General features: G+C 51.3%; 5 protein-coding genes across 5 annotated transcripts; 3 read left to right on the top strand and 2 right to left on the bottom strand.

The window, feature by feature from the left end:
- Window positions 1-180: 180 nt before the first annotated feature.
- J7T55_004920 (Asperfuranone cluster transcription factor afoA) lies at window positions 181-2,580 on the top strand (the record flags this gene model as incomplete). The annotated part of the gene is made up of 8 exons (XM_053130660.1): window positions 181-280; window positions 492-735; window positions 790-1,006; window positions 1,060-1,362; window positions 1,423-2,139; window positions 2,193-2,320; window positions 2,372-2,439; window positions 2,534-2,580. 8 exons carry the CDS (start codon window positions 181-183, stop codon window positions 2,578-2,580), a joined length of 1,824 nt encoding a protein of 607 aa, XP_052991346.1.
- Window positions 2,581-2,881: 301 nt separating this feature from the next.
- On the bottom strand, window positions 2,882-4,146 carry J7T55_004921 (Bifunctional pinoresinol-lariciresinol reductase; the record flags this gene model as incomplete). Its single annotated transcript, XM_053130661.1, has 4 exons — window positions 2,882-3,605; window positions 3,669-3,788; window positions 3,991-4,052; window positions 4,111-4,146. 4 exons carry the CDS (start codon window positions 4,144-4,146, stop codon window positions 2,882-2,884), a joined length of 942 nt encoding a protein of 313 aa, XP_052991347.1.
- A 2,941-nt stretch (window positions 4,147-7,087) lies between these two features.
- J7T55_004922 (uncharacterized protein) lies at window positions 7,088-7,934 on the top strand (the record flags this gene model as incomplete). The annotated part of the gene is made up of 3 exons (XM_053130662.1): window positions 7,088-7,253; window positions 7,341-7,601; window positions 7,672-7,934. 3 exons carry the CDS (start codon window positions 7,088-7,090, stop codon window positions 7,932-7,934), a joined length of 690 nt encoding a protein of 229 aa, XP_052991348.1.
- Window positions 7,935-8,245: 311 nt separating this feature from the next.
- Window positions 8,246-13,135, bottom strand: J7T55_004923 (uncharacterized protein; the record flags this gene model as incomplete). Its single annotated transcript, XM_053130663.1, has 1 exon — window positions 8,246-13,135. The coding sequence occupies one exon, from the start codon at window positions 13,133-13,135 to the stop codon at window positions 8,246-8,248; it is 4,890 nt and encodes a 1,629-aa protein (XP_052991349.1).
- Window positions 13,136-15,199: 2,064 nt separating this feature from the next.
- On the top strand, window positions 15,200-18,739 carry J7T55_004924 (conserved serine-threonine rich protein; the record flags this gene model as incomplete). Its single annotated transcript, XM_053130664.1, has 1 exon — window positions 15,200-18,739. One exon carries the CDS (start codon window positions 15,200-15,202, stop codon window positions 18,737-18,739), a length of 3,540 nt encoding a protein of 1,179 aa, XP_052991350.1.
- Window positions 18,740-19,226: the final 487 nt, after the last annotated feature.

The following is a 19,226-nucleotide window of genomic DNA, read 5'->3' on the forward strand; positions in this document are numbered from 1 at the left end:
ACATTACTCGTGCATAGTGATACGGATTATGTAATCAGAATAACGCTGTTCAAAATAGATTCCAACTTCATACCGGTATGTTCTTGAACAATGTCTTGAGCATGCATCATTAATGGTCTACTACCTCGAACATGGAGTCACAAAGTGATCGGCTTGATGACGGATTGGCAGATGGAAACAATGACGAGCATGCATCTGCTACCCGATTCTCATGCCAGCAGTGTCGATCAAGAAAGGTTAAATGCGATCGGACTCGGCCTCGTTGCGACCGATGCACCAGGTTTGGGGGTACTTGTGAATATCCTGAGGCAAGGCGAGTAAATGTGGGCAGTCGGAAAAGAGTTCATGAGCTGGAAACGAAACTAGGTCAGTCATCGCAGCTGCAACGGTCATTGGACCTGGACCAGGGATACCAACTTCTACCCAATAAGTCGATGGAAAACTTATATAGGTATACACTCGTCTCAAGTGGCCTAACACCCATGCTGCAGATCAACTTGAACGACTGGCGAGAGCTGTCGAAAAGCCTTCTGCGGCTGAAGAATCCCAGAATCAACAGTCATTTCAGCAGCACCCGGATGAGTTCATGTTCAGCAATGAGACTGAGCCTCTCACATCACAGTCATTAGGGGCAACTTCTAGCTTTTACCAATCGCAACCAGGCAATTCATATACGGGCCTGGTGTCACTCGGGCTATTTGAGCAACAGCCTCCACCAGACCTTGCTCTTCTACTGTATGGTGTTTCTGTCGATTACCACTGATCTCAGCTGATCAACATAATCTGTAGAACCAATGTTTACTTCGACAAGTGGCACTTCGCAGCCCCGATGCTTCGACGAGGTCGCTACATGATGTCATTACACTTGCCACCTCATATGCGTCCGCCTATGTGTCTCCAGTACATCATACTAGCCCTTGGTGCAGACATGACCAAAATATATAGGAAATTGGCAATCCCATTCTACCAGCGCTCTCGGACATACATGCAATCAGACGAGATGAAAGTAGGTCACGAATTGCTCCGTCAACGCAAGGGACAACATGCTGAGAACCACAGGGAGAGGGCCAACACTTTACCACGATTGCGCACGCACAAGCCTGGAGTTTGATAGCGAATTTCGAAGCACAACAGCTTTTTTTTCCCAAGGCGTCAATGAGCCTTGGCAGAGCTATCAGAATCGCCCAGATGATCGGACTTGACCGCGTTGATGGACAGAGCGTGAATTTGTTTCCCTTGTTCTCACCACCACGAGACTGGGCAGAAGCAGAAGAAATGCGTAGAACGTGGTGGGTTGTTTACTGCTCCGATCGTCTGATATGCGGCAGCACTGGTTGGCCAGCATTGATCAATGAGCAAGACGTATGGTGAACTCTTCTACCATTGTGGTCCTTTTCTACAGGCTCGCTGACATGATCATAGATTGACACTCACCTCCCTGCTTCTGAGACATCATTCGAAGCAGGCTTGGAAGAGCGCACAAGCCCTTTAACAAGTATACTGCATCTAGAGGGCCAGAATCTTTCTTCATTCGCAGCACGAGTCTTGGCCGCATCTCTTTTTAATCAAGCCTTCCAACATTCAACCCAGGCTGCTTCAGATAAAGACGGGCAGGACATCCAAACAAGTTTACACTGGAAGCGCCATCGCGAGATTGATAATGACCTAGCTGTGTTTCTTCACTACCTTCCAGACGACGTCAAACTTCCCAGCAGCATACGCTGTCAAAACGCCACTTTCGTCAACATCATTCTTCACACCTCTGTGATCTTCCTTCACAGGGCAGCCATATTGACGATGCAAAAGCTCGGGATTTCCGGAGACATGGTCCATCAGAGTAGGGCCCGGCTGATTGCCGCGGCAGAGGAAATTCTTAACATCCTGAAGATGATGCCAGATGTCAACGACATGCTCAAGAATCCGATGCTGGCCTTTTCGATATACATGGCGTCGTTGGTCTTTCTTGATCGGCCGACATCGACTCAACCAGACTATCAACAGCAGAATAACCTCGACTTCACCCTCCGTCTTATGATCTTGGCAGCCAAAACTTGGGGTAACCCTGTGACAAGATCTATGGCTATCCAGTTGGCTGTGGACATGCGGCAACGTGGTTTGGAGTCGGTAACAGTCGAAAAGGTCGGTCATTGACTATTTGGTCGTTTGAAGCTTGTAAATTGACCAAAACACAGGCAAGCGAGCTGCCACTGGAGAGAAGTACTGTTCCCATCCTTGCAAAAGGGGACAACGACTCGTCAAATTTCCTATTTCAACTCAAATCTCACAATTCCGAAAGCTCGCCTGGTGCCACGGGCGCTTGGTAAATGCGACATTCAGCTTCCGATTGGTACTGTATGATGATAACACTTAGGGCCTCGATCCGAATGAGTATGAGCATTGAGGCTTGTCAAAACCAACCCGAGTATGTCAGACTAGAAGGTATTTCTCTGTCTAGAGCCCTACACTACATGGCTCCTTTGCTGTCCATTCCTGGCATTGTGAATCCTAATCTAATTCGCTGATATCGGTCTAGCTGAACAGCCTCTTCGAAAGATGTGGTACTGCACGACTTGGCTGTGAGCAGAATTGGTCTCGGTGCCTTGTTAAGGTCATGCGATAAAATGGGCCGGTTTCTAGACGACTTCGGCTTTATTTTCCACCCGTCGAAAGAGATTCCGGTCAGCGAAAAAGGAAAACAACCTATAATCCAGTTCTCGAAAGATTAAGAAAGGAGAGCTAATCACCTCCAAACTTGGGGTCGCTCTGACATCCACGAGATTTAGTACCAACCCGGATTACTGGATTCCCGATCCGACAAGATGGAAATTATTTTGGAGTCATTTTGAACGGCATTTTATTGCAACCGCTACATAAGTCTGCATCAGAGAACACCAAGTTCTTCCGCAGTCTTTCGAACCAGGCTCTTCAGATCCTCCTCGCTCAAGACCCTGAGACCCAACTTTTCATTCCAGGACAACTCCTTGAACTCGGTTCCGCCATAGCCCTTGCTATACATCATCGGGAAGTAGTAGGAGATGAGCGCAGACTTATCACCCTTGGCCAACCTCTCATCCGCCTCACGGACCATGTTGTCAACGTCAAGATCAAGGATACGGCCATCTTCCACGCTGCCAAAATCAATGCCAGTGACCTCAGACGCGAGGCGAGTGAGCTTCTTTTCGCTGATAGCGGCAGAGTAGAAGTAGACAGGCTTGTTTGCAGTCTCCTCAAAGTGCTCCGGTTCAAGAACTTTGACCAATGCGGTGCCAATGTCCGGGAGCAATGATGCACCGATAATCTTATCGCCGCCGTCACGGAAGGTCGCCTTCTTCTGTGCTAGATTGGGGCCCAAGACGCCAAACTTGAGGCACATTTCTAGGAATGCGCCGTTGTTGATCGAAGTCCATGTCGTCGATGGCGAGTTCTGCACGGTGGATTCGAGGTATTCGCGGACTGCGGTCTTGCCCAGGACATGAAGCAACTTGCGGGAAAGTGGGGTGTCCAGATTGGTGGTGAACTCGGATGGAATGATGCGCTTCACAGAAGCGGCGACGGCTGCGTCGATGATGACCTTGTCCGACTCGAGTTTCGGGTTCGGAATAGCACTGTCACAAAGTCAGTGACTGGTTCACAGTCACTCGGTCTGTTGGCGAGTGGAGGTTGCAGACCTCACAAAGACATCTTGTCCCTTGAATATGGAGACGAGTTCGTTGAAGTTGGTCAGGTCGGCTTTGACAGATTTCACGCCCTGGGGTGCTTCCTTTGTTGATTCCTTGCGCTGGATCACACTGCAGCATTTAGAGTTAGTCATCAAAGCATCAAAGAGGAAGTTTTAAAGGGAGAGAGGTCGAAGTAGATCACGATATGCCCAGTGCCTGTCTCGCAAAGTGCGGTCAAACGATGAGCTCTGATTCAAGCAGTGAGACAGACCACGCATATGGCGGGTGCTTCTCCCTATAGAAGGTGATATTCTATCCGGAAGCTGCTTACGTGACGGAGTGGCCGGCTCCAGTCAATGCCTTCAATAAATGAGGGCCCAGTGTGCCTGTGGCCTGCAAGCAGTAAGTGACAGAACTCGGATTTCTTGTGGTTCAAGAATAGGATTCTTACCCCTAGGAGCGCTACGTTTCTCACGACTTTAGCCATTATGTTAATTATAGACCGTAAATATGGATTCTTGCTTGAAAGACAAGTCGCGTATATTTTGACCGCAGGCCTGCTAATATTTATATACAGTTGAGATCACTCTAGATCTGGCTTCAACGAGGCAGCTGAAGGCCGAGACCCACGGCCTACAGTTCAGAAGCGGCTTTAGAAAGAGTGCCGCGCCGAAGTCAGATTTGTAATTCGGTCGAGTACGTGTTCTGATCTACACATGATATCGGTATCCGGACCGCACCGGTGGTGGAATTGATCGGGTCCGGGTCCCGGGTTTGCTCCACATACGGACCATTTCGGAGGCCGGCGACGCTTTCAAGCCAAGGACGAGCTAGTCAGACACGTTGCTCCTCTTTATCTAGAGGTCAAGTTCCTTGCCAAGCCACCTCCAAAAGAGTTATTAATTAGTGTAGAAGGATAAGCAACGCGAACAGCGAGATATTGTTTGAATTCGATCTTTGAACCAACTTCTTAGAACATCGCCATTATTGACTCTCTTAGCCGGCATAGCAATAGGAATACCGTGGAATTTTTAAACCTGATACACCGTTGTCACCTTAAATGAGAAAAAGCGTTCTTTTATCTATGATTGGAGCAAGAGCATATCGGCGAGAGACTTTGAGCATATCAAACATTCAACTGACAGGCCAAGCACGTCGGGTTTGCGAATAGACAAGTGTTCACATGCTCCCACTCCTAGCACGTCACACCTGACAGCTGGATCTGCGTGGAAGAAGCCGCGCCATCGAGCCAAACGCGCATGTTCCTGAGCTAGGACAATATTTCCGCATGCTACTGCAAGCGGTTTGCTACCCGCGAACGGGCCGTCATGCCAGCCCCCAGGGCCTAGAGCTGGACTGTCAATTGAGCAATGAAAGATCCTCATGAGTGAACTATCTCGAGACTGCTGACTCAAGACAAACGTCACTCATCGAACGTCCCTCCACCTAGTGTAAATGCCGGAGTGAAAGCTCCGGATGAGGCTTGTGAAAGGCTCGCCTGGACCTGTAAGTGCCAACATCGAGCTTCAAGGGCATCTTTCATCAGTCAATGTCTTAGACGTCAGACTTTGATCATACAACATGTGTAAGTCAAGACAGGGTGGTTGATAATGATATGTCCTCTTCCCCCAATTATCGCTTTCTCAAAATGCTCGCCAAATCTAGCTTTGCTGGATCTGCTGCGTGAGAATTTGCTGTAACCTGCGTCTCTGACCCAAGCCAATACCCAAGCCAACCCCCGTAGAATAGAAAAGAAACGCCGATTTCCTTCAAGTTGGAGGGGGGGGGGCATAATCGGTCGGACGATGGCACCGTTTGCCAGTCCGTGACTCTTGTTGCAGAGCACCCACCAAAAGGAAGTGCATTGCTTACTGACCCTTGATACAGTCAAAATGTCGATGACTACACTCCACCAATTGGTGTTTTAACCAAACACTCCTCTAGACATTGGAGCAGAATGCCCAGAAGGATCAAGTCATCACATCAGGCGTCTTTGATGAGAACAGCGTCCCTCCAAGTCAGCCTTATCACAGCGCATAAAGTTATGCTCGTTATAGAATCTCGCTGCCGATATTCCCTGTCAGTTCACTGTGAGCACTTGATCTTGGAGGGACCTGATACTGGCAGCAGCATCGTGTCGCTCAACGGAGCGGACAGTGTCAAATAGCGATTGCAGTAACTGTGACTAGGAAAGGAATTGCGTGAGAATGAATGACTGGCCAAATCGTTCGGGTTGCATTCATGGCGTTTATACGCCAGCGAGTGACCGTCGAAAATATTTCAAAAGAAATCGTCGGGCTGTTTGGCTCGTCTTCTGTTATGAAATCCTTGCTTGCCTATTTCGGATAACTCTACATATTTAGGTTGTGCACGTAGAGCTTGGGAGGATTTTCATTATGTTCCCTTCACAAAGATGTTTAAACAATAAAGGGGCTATGCAGACTTTACACACCATCGCAGAAAAATATGTTCACCGTCTTGCTGTTCCACCACTTTCGTTAACTCCCCAATAGACATGAATTTCTGAGTGTACGTAAATTCTAGCAAATCTGGGTAAAAACTATTTTGCTTTGTCTTCTGCCATACCCGAAGATGTTTCCAATTTTGTCTCTACTCATTCAAAAGCCACGTGTGCGATATAGCGTCTTTAAATATTCCGGCGCTTGGTGGTGGCTAGAGGATGGGGACAGGTAGTTGATGCAGGGGAGTGTGTAGTGCGGCTTACAAACCACATGCACGTATCCTGGCTGTATTTCTGCTCTTTCTCTCATATGGGTATTGTGATTTCGGGAACCCTGGCTTGATCAAACTGATTTGATTATACACTTGCTCGCGTTGCAATTGTTACCATCAAGCCTCGGTCCTCACAGCTCAGGTGAGCCACACGTTCCTACGTATCATGCAAAGCTTGCAAAGAGCATTGTAGCTGATGCACCGAATGCAAAAACGACAGGTCCTGGCCGATTGACAGTCTGCATGATTCAGACGGCACATTGATCATCAAGCCGAGAAACGTAGATCTAAGCCACAAATGTGGTTCAGCGCACCGTAACCCGTTCTGTCAACTTACTCCCCGAGAGATGGTCAAATCTCACAGACAAACGCATCATACAACGTCATGACTGGCTTCATAGCTATGTCCATTTCTTTGCACGGTTGTTTGTCCGGCCTTTGCCATGGTACGATGGTATCGAGATCGTGCACTCTTAGTCAACAGCTAAGTCGGTACCAATAGCTTGCGGGTACTATGTACATGTGAGGGTTGCAACTCGAAAACAAAGTACTATATATCATGAAGAGCAAGACATGTTCTTGCTTTTACCATTGTTTTTGTTGTTGGTGTTGCTTATCAATGGCTGTCAAGCTCCTCCTCTTGTCTCATTTTGTTGACACCTATTTCCGTGCGAACACTCTCGAGTAACTCAATCATGAAGTCCATCTGGATCACAGCCCTCACGCTCGCCGCTGGCGCTCTTGGGAGCGCAGTCGTTCCACAGGGCCCACAAGTCCAAGTAGAGAGGAGGCTGCATGATTATCAGTCTCCTGTCCTTGCAAATCTTCTCCGTGAAATTCGGAGCCAGACCGCTGGCATAGGTCAGTTGCCCCCTTCTTCGACTTAGCCGAGGCTTGCCGTCCTACAGCAAGAGACCATAGACACTAACGGTCTATGAATATCCCCAGATCATACCCTTGATAAGTTTCGTGGCCCAATCCCCAATGACACGGCAAAGGCAGTTGCGTCGGTGATCGGGTCACACTTCGAGAACATCACAACGGCTCTGCGCACGGCCCAAGCAATCCTGAGAACGCTGGGGAAAAATGTCACGCTCGTCGACGAGGACGGAAGGCCCTGCAACTCGAGCTGTATCTTGGACAAGACCAAGGGTATGGTAAAAGACACCGGGGAGGCGGCCAAGAAGTCTCTCCTGAAGCTTGGGCTGCGTAAGTACCACTCATTCTGAACTAGATCATCTGCGGCGCAACGGCTCACTGAACGCTTCTCGACGGACAGATACGCTAGGAAAGTTTATCGCCCCCGCGTTCCTGGTGCTGAGCGGTATAATCGTCGCCCTGAATACCCTCGTCGGCGGAGCTTTGGCCGTAGTCGCTACCCTGGTAAACGGCATGTTTTTGGCGATTGCCGGCGGGATTGCCTACCTTGGCCACCTAGTGTCTGAGAAAGAGAAGCAGATGGCCGGCGGGCCGGACGGCTTCCTCACAAAGGAGGTTAGCAAAATGATCGGTGAGGCGGTGGACTCGCATTTTGGGCTCTGATGCCGGTTTCAGAATGAAAGATACGGTCTGACCCAGTGATACCTTTTGGCGTCATCGCTTCGCGGTGCATGAAGCACTCAACGCATGCCTATCACTTGCTCTGGCAACAAAATTCCCCTGGCTGAGGGGGCGTGACAGAGGCAAGGTTCTCTCCTCTCAACACGTGGCGACTCTTGCCTATGCCAAAGTAATACTGTATATGCTTTAAAAATCTTAAAAGCTCTGATTGGTGCTAAGCTCGATGCAGCCACCCTCTATTAAATATCAATCCCTATTTACCTTGACAAAATGTCCATATACAACAAAAGCCTTCATATATTCTTCCGAGGCTTCTTCTTGTCCACAAAATCCATCCTCGTCCGGCAGAGTGGGCACGTGTTCTGGTTGGCCGACTCGAGCCACTTGTACAGGCAGTCGCGGTGGAAGAGGTTCTTGCAGGTTGTGCAGCGCTTGTCGGGCATGCGCTTGTCAACCGAGATGTAGCTGTAGCAGATGGCGCACTCGACGTTGCCCTTGAGAGCGCCGACCACGTTGCGCCGGAACGCGCCGAGGCCCTCGACGATGCTTCCGTGCGAGATGATGATGATGCCCTGCGTGGTCCTCACCCACGACTGCCACGTGCGCTCGTTGCACGCCACACGGTTCAGTCCAACGACCGTCACGTTGCCGATCGGGAAGTTGGCATTGATTTGCAGGAGAAGCGACGCCGATTGCTCTTCGTCGCCATCATCGATCGGGTACGCCGCAATGATCTCCCTCGCCTTGTGATTCACCTTGATGACGAACTCACGCTCGTCTGGGTCGGCTACCTGCGTTTTGGCCCACGTCTCAACCTCTTCCATGACGTCGCGAATGAGGATTGGCGAGAACCATTTGGCCGTCCAGGGCTCAACGGCGTTTTTGGTCTGTCGGGATCGGCAGTCGATGAACCATGTCTTGAAAAGCCCCGGAACGTACTTGAGCGATAAGTAGAACAGGTGGACAAGAAGCCATTGCATGTTCTTCTCTTCTGGCAATGAGTCTCCCACCTTTACGTCGTAGTCTTGAATATCCTCAGCCGTGAAGCCCACCTTGTCGAGATTGATCGCGTGAGCAGCCGAGTGGCCCAATACATCGACAGTGAATTCCATTAGCGGATTAATAGCTTCAGAACTCTTGAGCTGCTCCGTGTAGTCTTCCCGCAACTTGTGCGCGGCGCCCTGATAAGCGTCAAAGATGAGTTTCCAGGAGAGCAGATAAGATCGAATGGTCGTAGGGAACTGAACCAAGATCTCTTCGGGGTAGGTCTCTAGCGTTGGTGCATCGAGAAGTAGGGACATGAGTTCATCAGGGAGCTTGGCCTGCTTCTTCTCGATGAGGACGTCCAGCGAGAGCTCTTCCTGGATAGCTGGAAGCGCTCGATGGAGTAGGTTGAAGCCAGCTGACTGGATGTCCCGCGATTCAGATGCCACCAAGCCATAGACCTCAGACAAATCTTTGAGATGATCCAACGGGATCTTCTCGGCTTCGCGACAGAGAAGTGCGTCAACTATTGCTTGCGGTTGCGAGATATTCTCAACCCTAGGAAGCTTCAATAGTTCCAGTAGAGAGTGATTCCGGGACTCCGCGTGGGTTTCGAGAGCTTCGACAAGGTCATCGTTCGGTTCTTCGATTGCTGAAAACCCAGACATGAGCTTGACGGAGGCATGAATGTACGGCAAGTGCTTCTCGGGGCTGTCCCTGCCAGCATGTTTCCACAACCCAAGGCAAAACTCAATCGTCTGCTCCCAGTAAGGCCCGTACACCTCGCGGATACATGGCAGCAGTCGCTGCAATGCTCTGCAGCTCTCTGTGACAACGGCCACGCCAAGGCCCTCGATTGGCTGCTCGGTCCAAGAAGTGATCTGCTTTACCGCGAAGACAAGCCGGTTGTTCGCAACTGGAAGCTGTCCAATTTCGAATATGGGCATACACGCGTTCAACAAAACCAGATTGAGGATAGTCTTCTCGGATTGCGGCGAGGCGCCGGCAATGTCGCTCACTAATCGATTGAGAAGATTTGAGACGACCTTGGAGTTTGCCAATGCTTCCCCGTAGCCCGTCAGGAGTGCAATGGCAGGGAAAGCTGTCGATGGAGTCGCCTTCATCACTTCAAGTGCGGTCAACCATTCCTCCACTACAGCCATCTGGCCGTGAGCATCCGAGAATGCTGCGAAGATCTCGCTCAGTGCCCGTGCACTGTACAAAGCGATTGGCGTTAATTCTTTGGACTGTTGGATCATTATGTCCACCAGCTCGTCCCGCAGACCTTTCTCACTTCCCCCAGGCCGCCAGTGTGTTGACTCGACGAAGATGTTATTGATCATTTTCCTCGTGGTGGTAACGAAGTCTTCAACATCTTTCAGGAGGGTCGGATCACTGAGGGAGCCAAACAGTAAATTCTCGTCCATGAGAGTGATTTGATCAGATGCCACTTCCGCGACCAGGTAGAGAAGATACAACAGCTCCGCCTGGAATTTCTGGGCGAGCGTCCCGAGTTCCGCGCCACTTTCGACAAGTGCCACTGTATACATGGCCATCCTGGTCGGTATGGACAGCCCTTTTTGGTCGCGCTGGACTCGTGGCCTGGATTTGTTTCCAGTGGCTTGAGGCAGGAAGTATGCCCCGAGAACATTGCTTGTTAGTGCCAGCGAAGGACTGAGCTCGGTCTGCAATAATTTCAGTAACTCCTGCATCCAGATGTTCGTGTTCGGGAATAGTTGCTCCAGGTCCAACTCATCAGTTTTCGATATAGACCTAGCCTGCTGAACAAGCGTGTCAATGACTAAGGAGTCTGATCCGGGTCGTTCCAAATTCTCCTGGATGATGCTCAAGATAGATGGCTGGGCGTCCACATGTCCCTCTAGGATTGACCGAAGCTGGGTAGCTCGTGATGAAACAGGTGAGTCTGTAATCTCCATCATGGAGAGTAGCTTTGTGACGAGGGTAAGATGAAGAGCCTCGTTTTCCGATAAGGATGTCGGTCTGTTCTTCAAAACGATCTCCATGGCCGTGATACTAGGTTCATTTTCGGAGCTGAGCGCCTCGACAAGTCTAGAGCACATCTCTTCCAGGCTCGACTTCGATAAAGCGTCATACTGTAAGGATGACTTGAACAGTGTCCATGAGTGACTTTCGTTGCGCACGCTTGCCCAAACCCGAGCCTTGATGTAGTCCTGTAACCCAACGTCTTCCTGCGCGAGAGGTCGCGCCAAAGCGTCTGAAATTAGCAGTGTGACGTAGTCATCGGCCTTTGCTTGATCATTCATCTTCAGGACGGATCCAATAGTGGCGGCCCACAATGCTCTGTACTGGTCCGAGTCTTGCTGACCCAGAGGAATGAGACAGGAGAGAATGAATGAGGCCGATGGCGACGACAGCATCGTCTGCATATCCTCGTCAGACTCAGTTGGAATCATTGACTTGAAGAAAAGTGCATCGCTACTGTTGAAGAGGTATGGTGTCAGCTTGATGGCTGATTGCAATATCATAGCTGCGCCGAAGGGCTTGTAGTTCCTTCGTCTTAGAAGATCGGCCGCACTTCTTATGACTGTCCGAGAGGCATCTTGGGTACGATCAGGGATCTCATCGTTCGTACTCTGTTTTGCTACTGCCTTTATGTCTTTCTGAATGGTACTCACGACCAGGAACCATCGAGTACCCTCGGCTGCGATATTCTTCTGGGATGCTTCGAATTCTTTCGAGACTTCAGGGAGAGAGTTCGAAAGTCGAGCTAGTAGGACTTCAGCCAGTCTGTTCCATTCATTATCGAGGCATTGCGTAGTCAAAGGATCCCGAGACAGCGCTACAACCCGGTAGGCTCGAGATATAACAGAAACCTCGCCGCCCACTGACCACCCCTCTTGTCGCTCGGTCGAGGCTAAGTAGTGGTCAGTCAACGGGAAAACATGCTCCTTGATTATGTCGCGTCGGACTTCCGGGTCGAGCCGAGGCAGAGAGCGAGAGACGACATTCAGATATGCCGTCCAGGCATGTGGAGCGTTGGTTCTCGCCTCGTCCCTTCTACTGATGCCAATTCTGAAGGACTTCAAAAAGTTTGCAAGATCCTCCGATTGGAAAGAGTCTGTTGGAAGCACTGACAAGAGCTCATCGAAAGCTTGCCAGAATCTTGGTGCGCTGCCTTGAGATCCTTTTTCGACAAAGCTCCGTAATCTGGAAAGCGGTGACTTTTTCGTACCCCAAAGCCCTTGATCTTTGCGTGTCATAAGCGTCAGAACCGCGACAAAGTCGGTTGCGGAGCCTGATTGAGACTTCTTGAGGGCGTCGGACGTCAGTATCTTGCCAATACGTGACATATGTGGCTCAATTAGTTCCCAACGACTTTCGACGCAGAGTTGTAGTAACTGGTAGACCGTCCTCCTGACGTGAGCATCTTCGGCCGCTGCAAAGGTCCAGGCGCTGTCTCCGGGGCCGGAAGTGAAGAAAACCTCGTACTCGGAATTGTGCTTCTCTGTGTCTGAGCCTGAAAGCCTTCCCAAGAGCCCTAAAACTAGGGAAAAGCTCGCAGCGATTACACGGTAGTATTTGGCCTCTGCATCTTCGGGTTTCGTGGAGCGTTCGTCGCTTAAAGTATCGGGAGTCTCCGTGATGGCATCGGTCGCATACTGAAGAATTTGGGCTTGGCATTTCTTCCAGAACATATTCATTTTCTCTTCCGTGTTTAAGAACGTCGAGATACCCTCCGTCGCGGACCGCGCGACAGCCTTGTCTTTGTCGTAAGTGCCAGCCAGCCAAGACCCAGCAACCTTTGGTAGATTCTTTTCCATTCGTTTCCGGGCAGATTTCAACAGCTCGAATTGTAGTGTATGCGACAGCTCGCGGACCCGGCGGTCATTATCGGTAGACATGCGAGGGTAGAGACGGACCCAAGCCTCCAGCACTGCTTCTTCCACGCCTCCATCCGTCTCATTGGGATGCGCCTGGGTATACTGAATGAGATCTGTGAGTGCCTTGGACTTTGTAGTGTTGTCCTTCTTGAGCAGATTCTTGAACGAGACGACGGTGTTTGGGTCGGATAAAGAGGACAAGTCGGGGTCTTCGGAGAGGTAGGAGAGGCTGCCGCTACCGGTGGACTGCGTGGAGAATCCGCCGAAGCCAAAGGAAGCTGGGCTTCCGAAGCCCCTTCCACTCGCAACGCGCCCCTTGGCGCCCCTTGGATACATGGCCAAATTCAAGACCAGGGGTGGCGATGGGGAAGGGAGGCGGTCGCCACAGGTTGTCGTGGAGGTCCCGAAGTATGGAGGGAGGGACCAATACCACAACTTCGCAGACACAAGGACGAAGGACGGTAGTGTTTGTTGAGTATCGTGCGGCTGTAGGAGGCTGGCAACCAGGAGTGGTCTGGTTCTTGGGAGGTTATAAATCAGCAGGAGAATTATTTCAATCAGCATGTACGAAGCTACCCCACGGTGGGATGGATTCCGAAATGCGTCATGCCGGCCAGCATCACTAGCGCCCGCTCTGTTGTACTTTGGTACATGGGACCGCAGTGGAGCCCCTATCAGCTGTGCCCACCCAATCAGTGAACCCTGGACGATGCAAGAGTGAATCGTACCAGCTCGCCGGGATTTTGAAGGGAGGGAGTTCTGCACAGTGTTGCAACGCTGGGCAATGTCCTACACAATACAAGGACTGTTGGATGTGGCAACAGACACATTCTTGAAGGGAACATGGGTAACAGTTAGAAGCCAAGCGCTTCTGCTTTTATACTCTCTAATGTGATCCCAACTGTTTCTCTTGGCCATAACAAGACTACATGCTTCACCATGCTATTCGGTACATGTTGGCCACCCCGTGAGACCGTAATAAATATCTACATATATGTATATCCACATGCTACAATGGCTCGTGGGCTGAAGCCATCTGTCAGCCTAGGACAAGCAGATCTTGTATACCGCAACCCACCGGCAGAGATAGATCGAGGATGGCACAACTTTGCAAATTAAAACCGGGCGTGAAATAGATATGATCAGAGAGTGCTATAGAAGTCACACGGTGAGCTCATACATGTGTGTCTCTTACAAGCTGAGCACTGCCTTCAATATATACATATATCGATCGATTCGAAGTAGCCGACCCCCGCTTGGACGAGTTCCAAGGCTGGCCTCCAGTCTTGGGGGGGATCTGGGGATGGGGCTCGGGGGCACTTGGCCCTGGGCATTCCCGTCGGGTACCCCGCATGACAAGGAACATGCGACTGGTCCACTCTCCAAGCTGTCCACCAAGGTAAAGTACCTAGTCCTAGCCTACTACGTTCGTTGGGTACACATACGGCGAGCATATCGTATAGTCTACACAGTAGCTGTGGACCGACCTTTATTGCAGCCTGGGTTTGCAGTATCGGCAGGTACTGTGGAAGGGGAAGTTGACGTTGCAGGTGGGCTTGGCCCGGGGTGAAGGCGATCGAGGAGGGGATCATGGGACGATGGGCGGTACCTTGGGTAGGCCCGCTCCTGATTCCGTTCAGCCGTACGGCGTGAGATAAGCTAGGTAGAGGTCCCATTATGTATAGACGGCCAGCTCGTGCTTGACCCCTCATCTTGCTCACAAGCCCACGGACATCGTCTCCTCTCTCCTCTGTCTCTTGCTCAATAAGCGTTTACAGTTTCCCTGCCATCACCAGCGCACTTATGCACATACTGTGACACTGCACCTGCCGGGTCCCAGGACAGTCAGTAAGTCCGTCAGACAGAAATACAGACAGATGCCATGAGCCCCATGCCTGCGGACTGAGCTGTCTTCCCATGACCTGAAGCTGGCCGCTCCTCGGGCAATTCGGTACCAGCACAAGCACGTCAGCTTGCAGCCCCCGACCAACCAGCCAAGGCTCGGCCGTACTTGTTGCCTTGTTGCTGTGCCTTGCTGTGTGACTTGAAACTCGCCTTCTGGTCTTGCGATTTCTAACATTCGGTCCTCTGCTTCCTTTCCCAGCGGCCTGGACGCATTGCGTTTTCGGTATAGCTTGCCCCATCGACGTCACAAAGGCTGCGTCGAGTAGCCAACACCCCAGGCCACTCATCCTCCTTCATCATTCACGCCTTTCCACCCCGCTTCTGCTACAGCACTACGGTATGTTATTCGTGGGCTTTTTGCCTATAATCCATATCTACACATCCGTTGTTTGGCTTGCTGTTTGGGACTTGAGGGCAACTTGGGACTAACTTCCTCCAGTGTTGTCAGCCTAGCCGCATTTCATATACTATGGTATTGAGCAGAAGCCCCCCAAGATGTTGACCACTGCGTCTCAATTCGGCCCTCGAGCCAGGTCGCTGCGGACCAACCATACCACCGTAACTGCAAACGCCCATCGGGTGCTTGGTGCCTCCAGTGCCGCCGCCGCCCTACAACAGTGCCAGCAAACCCGGGACTTTCGGTTTGGCTCGTGGTTCTCGCACCTCGACTCGGAAGTCCAGGAGGAAGTTCGACGACGTCAGCAGGCCTTCAAGCACAAATATGCCGACCAGCTCAATCGACGCCTGGCATGGGACAAGCATCCACTTGCGGATGATGCCCGGCATGCCGTGAAGCGTATGATGGCTAGTTATTGGCTTTCCCATGATTCACGCCCATACGGCCGATCTGGCAACGATGCCGAGGCCAACAAACAACGTACACCGGACAACAAGGACGGCGTGCGTCCTGGCCAGAATATCGAGGATGTTGAGCGAGGGGCGATGGAACACCTGATATTCGGCAAAGACGAAGATGAGGTAGCCCGCTGTTCAAAGCCGAAGCGCAAGCGGGGTGGCAAAAAGCACTGGCAGGCTCCCGTGCCTCACACTTCCTATGGCACCCTAGAGCAGGACGATTTTGTCATTGACCCCGTCACGAACCGAAAGGTTGCGAAGTATCCAGGCCAGACAAGTCCCACGGGCTCTGTGGAAATCCCTGTCAAGACATTCAGGGACTACAGAATGCGCTTCACTTCAAGCTACGGTGTTTTCAACAATGCGCGTTCAGCCGAAGGATCCCCCAAATATACATATAGCCAGGTTGAAATCGATACTAACCCAGAAGACACTGATGCAACCCGCGATCCTTCAGGGAAACCAAACCCCAAATCATACGGCGATGTGTATGTGCAGAACCATGCACATGCCAATGGCGATTCTAGATATTCTGAGGTGGCCAGTTCTGGGCCCTGGGTCAGTGACAAGTCGTCAGTGCCGGAGTACGAGGGTTCGCACAACCACAAGCCAGTAACGGGCGATGATCAGGGCTCGTCTGCGCGACCAGACAAATCGTACAATGACCTCGATAAGTACAGGCCAGTAATCGAAAAGGAAACTGTCCGGTTTGAGGACTTGAAACCTCCGTATGAAGACCTCGACAAGTATAATTCGGCGGTGGTTGACGAAATTGTCGCTCGTTTTGAGAGCGACAAGGCTCCATACTCGGATCTACACAAATACGACCCTGTTCGTGATCCAGCGGCCCCGTCAAGAGAGGAGGCCGAACCAAAGTACAACGATCTTGAAAAGTATAGGACAGACTTCCTAGATGATGTCACTCCCAAGCAACCAGAAAACCCTCCAGCATACGAGGACCTGAATGCTCACCAGTCTTTCAAGCACAACGAGACGCACGGGAAACCTATGGGCCACCAAGTTCAATCGGTCAACCCCGAGCTTCAAATGGAACCCCAATCAACTGTTGAAGATTTGCAACCCGGCGACTTCCCCCAATCCACAGTTGAGCAGCTGCGCGAGAAGTATGGAGCAGCCGAGCTGAGAAAATACACAGCTGTGAGACATCTTGAGCCGGATGGGAATTCCGGCCTCACGGCAGAAGAGCTTAGCAAGAAGTACGCTGATTTGGACAAGTACGGTCCGGTAAGATGGAACGAGCCTGATGGAAACCCTCTATCATCCGCGGACGAGCGAGTTGCAGAGGAGTTGACCAAGAACTACGACCCCGAAGAGGTGGCCAAGTACGAACCCGTGTACCATAATGAACCAGATGGAAAACCCCTTCCAGACGCTGACGAACGAGTCGCCGAAGACCTCACAAAGAGGTATAATTCTGAAGAGCTTGCTCAGTATACTCCGGTCTACTGGAACGAGCCTGACGGACAACCAGTTGCGGCCGCAGATCCGCGGATTGCGGAAGGTCTCACCAAAGATTACGACCCTGCCGAGCTCTCAGAGTACAAACCAGTATATTGGAACGAGCCCGATGGGCAGCCTCTACCTTCTACGGATGAGCGGGTTGCTGAAGGACTTACCAAGAAATACGATTCGGCAGAGCTTGAAGACTACAAAGAACCTGTGGAATGGAACGAGCCTGACGGGCAACCCACGCCACCTGCGGATGGGCCGAGTAAGAAATATACTGAGTTGGATGAATACGGAACTATCAATTACCAAGAGCCAGATGTCTATCCAGCAGGACAGGCAGGTTCTGTTATAGAAGGTCTGGAGGAAATGGATGCGCGGAGAGACTACGAAAGTGCCGAGCGCTTAGCCCCCAAAGAGCTGGACACGGCTGACGAGCCCAGCGCTGAGGTTCTGAGAAAGATGGGAAAGGGCCACGAATTCGAAGAGTCCAAAGAGTCCCAAGAGACCGAACGCCGCCAGAGGTTGGAAATGCTGTTGAGACTATATCAGACAGCATCGGATGCAACTGATAGAGAGGCAAGTCAGGCTGTCAAGTCTGCAAAAGCCAGAGCCGCGGAGGCCGAGCCTGAGCAGCATGAAGCCTCAACGCCCTCAGAACGCCAATTGACCGGCAACTATGTCCGGGACTTCCCTGAGGAGTTCGAGAAGTCCTGGACGGAAACACTTTCCACCGCACCGTCCGAGACGGTTCAGCCGAATGATGTTTTTATGTATGAGAGCCAGAACATGGACGGCGGACTCGAAGGAGCTTTTGGACGCCCTTCACCGGCTAAGATCCAGCCTGCCCTCGACCGGCATTTGGGTGATGAGGCGCACATGAAAACATCAAACAAGGAGCTCAGGAATGAAGAGAGCCACTCTGAGGCCGTTCAAGACCCAGAGTCAACACCACCGGCTTATGTCAAGCAATATGAGGCCGCGCCCTCGTCTGCCGAGAGGGCGGCCGAGACTGCCGCCCTGGATACCATCAACCATGATTCTATGGGTGAGCCCACTCTGTACAAGATTCTGGCGTATGATCCGACCATGCAGAAGATTGAGGTTGCCGAGACTTCTTCATTTGTTCCTGACACAGCGTCCGCCTTAACGCCTGCCGATGCTCTTCTTCGTCTGTCACATCCGACAAGATTCTTTCCCCATTTCGCGCCTCTAAAGGCGGAAGGCTACGAAATCATCTCTGGAACAGGTGATGTGCTCGTGTTTCGCAAGGTCCGACCAGAGACCGTCAAGCCGACCGAGCTGGATGCGGCACATAATGAGCCGGCTTTCGCAACAGCAGAACCCGGAATGGCCGAGACTCGTATAAATCCTATCGATATGACCGGAAAGCCGAGGTTTTCCCCTGCCAGTGCCAACTTTGCTTCACCGACAGGTTATGTGAACTACGACAACATTCCGGAGACGACAGCAAGCAAATTGCCGCCCCCTCCTCCGAAAATCAAGTATAACATCGACGTTCATCGTGAGGAGCCCGTCTTCAGTGGGCCGAAGGCAAGGGGCTCTGACGGCCAAACAGGCAAGAAAAAGAGTCTAGGCAAGAGACTGGTGGTGGGTGGTGTTTGGGTTGCCGGCATCAGTTATGCGCTGGGCGTTATTGCCGAGTTCTTCACCACAGGAGGTGTGGATGGTATGGGCGCACAGGGGCTCTAGGATGCCTCTCAGATGGCACTACTCGTACACACGGTCTGGATTATCCTGTACGTCTTGTCGGTCTGGGGGTCGAGGATTAGTGCTCTATTATGTTGAAGGACAGGCAGCGGTGTGGCTGCTAAATGGCGAGCCAAAGACAACTTATTTTGACGAGGAAACGACCAGTGTACGAGATGTATTAGGACTACGGACACTTCACTCATGATCATTCGGAGTCCAGGTTTTTGGAGGCGTTTAGGAGGACAGGCAGGATTTGGCAGATACTCCCAATACATCAACACTCTCCTTTGAAGTCGTCTCATAACTGATGTGATAATGCTTTTGTCAACGATGCCAATCTTCCCGGACTACCTTTGACACTCGAATGCTAGTTCCCATACTGAATATTTTGGCAGGACAAGCCGCGATGAATTTCACGCAACAAAATATACCAAGCTTCCCAAATCAACTTTTGTGCGCCCGGCTCCCGCAAGCAAACTGTTTGAAG

This window comes from Diaporthe amygdali (genome assembly GCF_026229845.1).
Source record: "Diaporthe amygdali strain CAA958 chromosome Unknown NODE_23_length_778278_cov_65_433824, whole genome shotgun sequence".
Classification (NCBI taxonomy): domain Eukaryota; kingdom Fungi; phylum Ascomycota; class Sordariomycetes; order Diaporthales; family Diaporthaceae; genus Diaporthe; species Diaporthe amygdali.